The 8,672-nt window shown below is 44.9% G+C and overlaps 1 protein-coding gene across 1 annotated transcript in view; it reads left to right on the top strand.

Moving 5' to 3' along the window:
* Positions 1–458: 458 nt before the first annotated feature.
* Positions 459–8,672, top strand: part of LOC130200283 (F-box DNA helicase 1-like) — an 18,184-nt gene continuing 9,970 nt past the window's right edge. The window contains 12 exon segments of the mRNA XM_056424432.1: positions 459–695; positions 1,177–1,335; positions 1,477–1,643; positions 1,646–2,041; positions 2,746–2,768; positions 2,770–2,880; positions 3,776–3,923; positions 4,675–4,856; positions 4,951–5,025; positions 5,147–5,238; positions 5,472–5,640; positions 5,827–6,046. Coding sequence (XP_056280407.1) covers positions 677–695; positions 1,177–1,335; positions 1,477–1,643; positions 1,646–2,041; positions 2,746–2,768; positions 2,770–2,880; positions 3,776–3,923; positions 4,675–4,856; positions 4,951–5,025; positions 5,147–5,238; positions 5,472–5,640; positions 5,827–6,046 — 1,761 coding nt within the window. The 5' untranslated portion in view covers positions 459–676.

Below are 8,672 nucleotides of genomic sequence, written 5' to 3'. Positions count from 1 at the left end.
ACATTTATTAAAGCATTCATTTATTTATTCCTATATTTATTCATGCATTTATTTATTTATACTTAAGTCATTTTAAGTCCTCTAGAAGGAAGGAGCTTGCAATTCTCGGCATGTAATAAAATACCTCTACAAAATAAATCAAACATTGATAACTCAAAATATTCATAAGATATATACTTTCTATTAATTATAATCACTGAGGAGCCTTACAAATATCGTATTTTTAATCCGTACTTCGTATGAATCATTCAAACTTCTGATATTCATATCAGAAGTTAATATATATTTAATAATTTACTAAAATATATTTCTCTTTGAAGTTTCGTTTCACCCTGTGCGCATGCGCGCTCTCGCGAGGTGGACGTAGCTTCTGGCTTGCGCGCGCAACTCCGCGTAGGCTGACCAATCGCGTGGCTTCGTGGGAAGAGAAACATAAACAGTTGAGAGCTACTGGCTAATTTACAGCTAGCTGCTTTACTCCGAAGCACAAATACTATCAACATGGACGCGGACGTGAGCAAGTCGGGAACAGTCGTGTTAGCCTAGCGTGCTCGCGCAACGCTCGTTAATTAACGAGCTTGTTGCTCAGGTCTAATCCGCGTTAGCTCGCGCGCACGAGTTTTATTTTGAAAGTCCGTAACGCTCGTCCCGCAGTTCGGATGCGCTGCACGCGATAATGGAGATGGCTGTTAAGGGTAAGTGTTTAAGCTAGGGAGCTAACTGCAAACTCACTAAAACAAACTCCATGCATGTTCACACTTTCCTTTAGTTAGTTAGCGGAACGTCGACTCACTCGTGGTAGTTTTGACAATTGTCATCGCCATGAAAGGACACACTCGGTGCATTCCTTTATAACTTTTTAGGGTGAAAAGGTATTTGGTATTATATATTAAAACACGACTTATAATGATCACTCTTAGCTGCTAGGGTTGTTGTGGATTTTACTTTCTTAAAGGGGAAAGAAGTTCAAAAGAAGAGCGCCGATGCTAAAGGACGGAACTGGCCTGTTGGGCTTTCCGTAGCACTTCAAAGATTGAGCAATAAGCAATAAGCAATAAGCATTAACTGTCAGATAGGAACACTGAAGAATGGCCTCGTTGCATAAGAAGGGTCATAATCCAGCGGCGTGTGTCGTGCTGACGTCACTGAGTGTTGTTTGCTGTTGTCGTTTCCTAGGAAAAGCCAAAAGGAGACACCTGACCGCGGGGGAGTGTGAGGACCTGGGGCAAAGCGCCCAGGGCACTAATACCCTCACCCGACCCCACACCCGACCGGTCACTGGCAACCCCACCCGGGGGCTTCACCCCAGGACACCCACCAAGCGGCGGAAGTGTGGTAATCTGCTCTATACCGTCTGCTCTGAGTGTTTTGACTAAAGTGCACTTGAAGTAACGTTAAAAATACTTGTACTCTCACAAAAAACTGTCATAAAGTGGTCACACATGAACTATTTGTTCCGTCTCTCTCACATGTCAGCATCTGCCTCAGGAAGTGTCGCCGGGCAACAGAAGGGCATCGACAAATTCTTCTCCGTGACGGGAGTCCTCAGTTCCAGTCCGCACAAATCCCCCCGGCCCGGCTCGTCCACACGGACACACGGACTCAACGGGAGGCTTTTCTCTGATGAAGAGCCGGGGTTAGGAAAGAGGAAGAGGAGGATGACGATGATGTCAGCCTGTTGGCAGCACTCCCTGAAGAAGAGGAGGAGGTTGGCGAAAGCCTTTTAGCTGCAGAGTTGTTGCCAAAGGAGGAGGACGTGGATCACCTGGAGGGAATCACAGCGGAGATGTTCGGAGACGATGATGACTTCGACCGATGTGACGGTGACCTTTGCGACCCGGAGGGCGAAGCGGAGGCCCTGCCTGACTCCCACTACGGGCTCCTGGGGAGCAGGAAGGTCTTGCTGGAGCCCCAGGGCTGCGTGGATGACCTTCCAGAGGAGGTGCTGAGGCAAGTTCTGTGCCTGGTCCCGGCCAAGGACCTCTACCGCAGCGTCAGCCGCGTGTGCCACCACTGGAGGAACATCGTCCAGGACGCAAAGGTGAAGCCACACAACGACACAAAGTCACACGAGTCTCAACGTTTTATAAAGAATAGACGCCACACTCACGGCCAGCACGCCAAACGGAAGCTCCAGAGCTGGAGCTCCATTCGGCTGGGTCGCTTGACCCACTCTCCCACTCGAAAGTCAGATATAGTAAATATATATATATAGTAGTGGCACTCCGTACCACAATTTGAGTTCAGTCTTAGAAGCTATTAATTGACACGCGAGTCAGACGAGTAGTTCTTCCATAAAAAATGTTTACTAGAAAACGTAGTTACATGTTCACACGGTCAAAAAACGATGTCGCTTCCAACATCTGAGCTCAAATCTGGACTGACAGTCCAACACGCAGGTTATACTGACGTGACGTCATCGGATTGGAAGCTTATATTTCCTCAGCTGACAAGTTATTCAGCTTTTAAATACAATACTAAATTATATATGTTGACCTTAACATTCTTTCAAATCATAATGAAAAAAGATTTATCTTCAGTTACCTTTTTTAATCTTTTTAAACAAAATTATTATAACAAATGAAATCATGCATTTGGCTCTTACATTACATATATATATATATATATATTAATAGTTTATCCGCCTCTTGTGGTTGGACGTTGCCGTGATGGTGTCTTTTAAGGCTCACGACGTGAACACTGTTGTGCTGGACGTTGTGCGTTTGTTTGTGTTCCCTCGTGCAGTTCGTTCCCTTCAAGAAAAAATACTCCGCTACATGATGAGGAGTCGGAGACGGTGCGGGAGGTCTGCTCCGCCCTGAGGGACAGCGGCATCACCGATCCAGCGGCATCGCAGCTCAGCATACGGTCCCTCGTGATGTGAGTCTGCGTTTACTGCAGGACACGTGCGTCATTCTGCGTAGACCGAACTGAACTTAACGCTTGTCTAATTACTTATATTTTATTTTATAATAATTAGATTTTATTTTATGTTAATTCTCTTTTATTTTGTATTAATTCTCTTTTATTTTGTATTAATTCTCTTTTATTTTATATTAACTATCTTTATTTTATATTAATTATCTTTATTATTTTATATTAATTATCTTTTATTTATATTAATTATCTTTTATTTATATTAATTATCTTTTTTTATATTATTTATCTTTATTTTATATTAATTATCTTTTATTTATATTAATGATCTTTTATTTTATATTAATTATCTTTACTAACATCTACTTAAGTTGTGACCTGAAGTCTGTCCACTGCTGTAGCCGCCATGCAATCTATCCACCGGTGCATCTCTGGCTTGGACTTTGACTGGGAAGACAAATATTGATCTTGTCACATTAAACTCTAGAACTCTAACTGAGCTAATTAATTATAGCAACAACGCTTCCTGAAATCTAAAACCTAATTTCTGATCTTGGTGTCTTTGTGGATCAGAGCTTCATCGATGCAACTAAATCCGATTTATACTAAATCAGCCAATTATGTAATAATATTTCCTAAGCAGCATCATTTTTGATGAATGATACTTTTTAGACATTTTTTCATGTCACTATGTAGTTCCAGCTATAAACTATAATCGGATGATTTAAACGTGACACTGACAAACTTCTCAAATTACACATTTGAGGAAAAAGTATTCAGAATTCTGAAATACTTAATTTAAACTGTCGGCTGAACTGAATTCTGTTGACTTTATTTATCTGTCGAGAAGGACGGCCGGCATCATTTTTTTAACTGTCTCTGTCTTTGTTTGGGTCAGTTTAATGTCCCAGCATGCGGTCGGAGAGCGGGCGAGGCCGGAGGACGTCCTGGAGCGCGTCAAGAAACATCGGCTCTTCCCTCAGGCCGAGGCCTCCATCAGATTACGTATTCCTGATATTCAGAAGTCGTACAACCTCGGAAACGAGGTATGATTCACAAATACACAAATACGGTCCTCTGGTGAATTGCATGTAGACATTTTCATTTCCTTTTCATTTCATTTTCATTTTATTTTCATTTCATTTTATTTATTTATTTGAACACAACCCAAAGAAAGAAAGAAAAAACATAATAAAAAGCAATAAACATACAGGTTACGATCAAATAGGTTTCACTATAAAATCATTAAAAAGAAAATTTAAATATAATAAAAAGCAATAAAAATACAGGTTACGATCAAATATAGGTATCATCAAAAAATCATTAAAAAATAACATTTAAATAAAATAAAAAACATCATAAAAAGCAATAAACATACAGGTTACGATCAAATACAGGCCTCATCATAAAATCATTAAAAAATTAAAATAAAAAACATCATAAATAGAGATAAACATACTGGTCACGATCAAATATAGGTCTCATTCAAAAAAAATTGAAATAAAATTAAAAACATAAAAAGCAATAAACATACAGGTTATGATCAAATATAGGTCTCATCATTAAAAAGATAAATTACAAAATTACAAAAAACATCATAAAAAGCAATAAACATACACCCAATCACTGAGGAGGGTGTCACGATTCATGCTCACATCTGATTGGTGATTTCAAAAGAGTGATATGTTCTATGATATATGTATATGAAGAGGCATTCCAGAGGTGTCCTGCTTTCACTGAGGAAGCAGACTGGCTAAAGGAACATGTATGTTCACGTCACTCGTGTCCCATCTCCAGGGCCCCAACCCGTACGCGGCCATGGCGGTCATATTGATCCTGAGCGAGGGCGTCGGTGACGTGCAGGCGTTGGTGTCTCTGCTCGCCGGCTGCCTGTCGAGCACCGCCATCACGGAGTACCTCGGCCACATGGCCACCATGTTCCTCGCCTTGAAGAGGAGCAACATCAAGACGAGTAGCCGGTAAGAGCTGCAGGAGTCGCCGGCTTTTAATTCCTCTCCTCGGCTTCCTCGTGATTTTATTATTATAATAATAAAATGTTCTTGTCTGTCCCAGGTTGCATTACAACATCTACTACGTACTTCACCTGATGGAGAACGGCCCCTTCTCGGTGCACTCCGGGCAGAGCCAGTGAGTACCAACATGTGCATGAGGACTATGCCAACAGGAAGTGGACTGGAGGGATGGAGATCAGAGTCATACCCTTTTAACAGTCATTGTGTGCGTGTGTGTGTGTGTGTGTGTGTGTCAGGCAGCCTCAGATTCAGCTCACAGGGGAGCAGCAGCAGATCCTCAGCCACGACGTCCAGCAGGACCATGTGGTCAAGATCGTGGCTTTTGCAGGTACAGTGGCCGAAACCATGACCGTGCACTTTCTGCTAAATAGTTTTACTTGTTGTAGATGTCATGTGACCAGATGATCAATAGATGTCATGTGACCAGGTGAACAATAGATGTCATGTGACCAGGTGAACAATAGATGTCATGTGACCAGGTGAACAATAGATGTCATGTGACCAGATGAACAATAGATGTCATGTGACCAGGTCTGAGCGGTCCGCGTTGTCCGCCTGCAGGTACGGGGAAGACCACCACGCTGGTGAAGTACGCCCAGCAGCGGCCTCACCTCCGCTTCCTGTACCTCGCCTTCAACAAGTCGGTGGCCAGCGAGGCGCAGCGGCGTTTCCCCAGCAACGTGGCCTGCAAGACGATCCACGCTCTGGCCTTCGCCGACGTCGGGAGGAGGTGAGCGGCTCGGCGAGTTCGTGACGGCGGCGCCGTCTTTTCAAATCGGCTCAACTGAATTCTGCTGACGTGTTTATTTATCTGTCGGGTAGAATGACTTTTTTGCCTTTTTATATTTGTTTTAAATGTCTGCGGTAACTTTTTCTTTCGTGTGTTTTCACATTTTTCTTTCCCACCTCTCTGCAGGTATAATTTCTGCCGGAAGCTGACCAGCAACCTGAAGCCGTTCGCCATCAGCTCCGTCCTGCCGCAGGGCCGCGGCGGCTTCGCCCGGGCCAAGGTGGTCGCCTCCACGCTCAACGCCTTCATGGCGTCGCCCGACGACGCCATCGCCATCCGACACGTGCCCGTCTCCCGCAAGGTCGGGAACAGAGAGGTGGTCATCATTGAGCAGCCCGACAGACAGGTATGGAGCAGTGTGTGTGTGTGTGTGTGTGTGTGACCACCTGAGAGAGAGACAGAAAGAGAGAGAGAGCGTAAGACTGAGAGAGAGTGAGTGAGAGAGAGAGAGAGAGAGTAAGACTGAGAGAGAGTGAGTGAGAGAGAGAGAGAGAGAGAGAGTAAGACTGAGTGAGAGAGAGAGCGAGAGAGTAAGACTGTGTGAGAGAGAGAGAGAGTAAGACTGTGTGAGAGAGAGAGAGAGTAAGACTGAGTGAGTGAGAGAGAGAGAGAGAGTAAGACTGAGTGAGAGAGAGAGAGAGTGAGAGAGAGAGAGAAAGACTGAGTGAGAGAGTGAGTGAGAGTAAGACTGAGTGAGTGAGAGAGAGAGTAAGACTGAGTGAGTGAGAGAGAGAGAGAGAGTAAGACTGAGTGAGTGAGAGAGAGAGAGAGAGAGAGAGTAAGACTGAGTGAGAGAGAGAGAGAGTGAGAGAGAGAGAGAAAGACTGAGTGAGAGAGTGAGTGAGAGTAAGACTGAGTGAGTGAGAGAGAGAGTAAGACTGAGTGAGTGAGAGAGAGAGAGAGTAAGACTGAGTGAGAGAGAGAGAGTGAGAGAGAGAGAAAGACTGAGTGAGAGTGAGTGAGTGAGAGTAAGACTGAGTGAGTGAGAGAGAGAGAGTAAGACTGAGTGAGAGAGAGAGAGAAAGACTGAGTGAGAGTGAGTGAGTGAGAGTAAGACTGAGTGAGTGAGAGAGAGAGAGTAAGACTGAGTGAGAGAGAGAGAGTAAGACTGAGTGAGTGAGAGAGAGAGAGAGTAAGACTGAGTGAGAGAGAGAGTCTTAGACTTACTTAGACTTAGACTTAGACTTTCTTTATTGTCATTGTTACAGAGAACACGTTCAAAGAACAACGAAATTGAATAGCAGTCCCCTAGGTGCACTTCAATGTAAAAAAATAGGAGTACAAATAAAAAATAAGAATAAAAAACAAAATATGTACAGAATGATAACATAAGTGAGTAAGAGGCATGTCAGTATTGTATACATGGTATACGAAGAATAGAAAAAAGACAACCTTATTTAAAGTGACTCGGCATTTAAAATATGTGCAAACAGTTGTAGTAAAATTCCAAGTGTACATTTGGGCATAAGGGCACATTTTTCCTGAGTGGGCATATGTTGTAATTGTTTGCACTTTTCCAATATTGCACATTTGTTCTGTATTGCACATGGTGTATTGCACATTATTTTGACAGATGCAGAGAGGTTCAGGGCCTGTTGAGCACAATTATTGCTCTCGGATAAAAACTGTCCTTCAGTCTATTTGTTTTGTGTTCATCGCTCTGTATCGTCTGCCTGAGCGCATGAGTTGAAAGTGGCAGTGTCCTGGGTGGGAGGGATCTTTCAGGATGCTATGGGCTTTCTTCAGGCAGCGGGTGTTGTAGAGTTCAGTCAGGGCAGGGAGGGGGCATCCGATTATTTTCTGAGCGGTGTTCACGACCCTCTGGAGCGCCTTCCTCTCTGCAGCCGTGCAGCTCCAGAACCACACACAGATGCAGTATGTCAGGATGCTCTCAATAGAGCACCGATAGAATGACACTAGCAGCTCCTGTGTGAGGTGATTTTTCCTGAGGACTCTCAGGAAGTACAGTCTCTGGTGTGCCTTCTTGATGGTGGCCGAGGTGTTGGTGCTCCAGGTAAGGTGTTCTTCGAGGTGTACGCCCAGGAATCGGAAGTTGGAGGCTCTCTCCACATTGTCTCCACTGATGACCAGGGGCTGAAAGTCTGTTTTTTTCCTCCTGAAATCGACAATCAGCTCCTTGGTTTTGGAGGTGTTCAGGGCCAGGTTGTTCTCTGTGCACCACCCTGCCAGCCTCTCCACCTCGTTCCGGTACGCCGACTCATCTCCTCCTGAGATGAGCCCCACTATGGTGGTGTCGTCCGCGAACTTGATGACCGAGTTGCTGGAGTGTGCGGGGGTGCAGTCGTGTGTGTAGAGGGAGTAAAGTAGAGGACTCAGCACGCAGCCCTGTGGAGAGCCGATGCTGAGGTTTAGGTTTGAGGAGGTGTGGCAACCCATCCTCACCCTCTGGGGACGGTCAGACAAAAAGTCCATTAGTATTTGCATATTGAGCTTGATAGTCCCAGATCTAATAGTTTGGACACCAGTCTCTCAGGAATGATGGTGTTAAATGCCGAGCTGTAGTCCACAAAGAGCAGCCTCGCGTAGCTCCCCCTCTGTTCCAGGTGGCTCAGAGTGGAGTGCAGAACTGTGGCGATGGCGTCCTCCGTGGACCTATTTGTTCTGTAGGCGAACTGGTGAGGGTCAAACCCGGGAGGTAGAGCTGAGGTGATGTGTATCTTGATCAGTTTCTCAAAGCACTTTGTGATGATGGGTGTGAGTGCTACTGGGCGGTAATCGTTAAGGCAGGTGATGGAGTTCTTTTTCGGCACCGGAATGATTGTGGAAGTCTTCATGCATGGTGGGACGACAGCCTGAGAGAGTGATTGGTTGTAGATCTTGGTAAAGACCCCAGCCAGCTGGTCTGCACATTCTCTCAGTACTTGTCCTGGAACACCGCCTGGGCCTGTGGCCTTCCTCGGGTTCACCGTTCTCAGCATGCGCCTCACCTCGTGCTCCTCTACGATGAGAGT

This window comes from Pseudoliparis swirei, chromosome 10 (genome assembly GCF_029220125.1).
Source record: "Pseudoliparis swirei isolate HS2019 ecotype Mariana Trench chromosome 10, NWPU_hadal_v1, whole genome shotgun sequence".
Lineage (NCBI taxonomy): Eukaryota > Metazoa > Chordata > Actinopteri > Perciformes > Liparidae > Pseudoliparis > Pseudoliparis swirei.
Note: the sequence above shows the minus strand (reverse complement) of the source record. Positions and strands in the feature narration are given on the sequence as shown.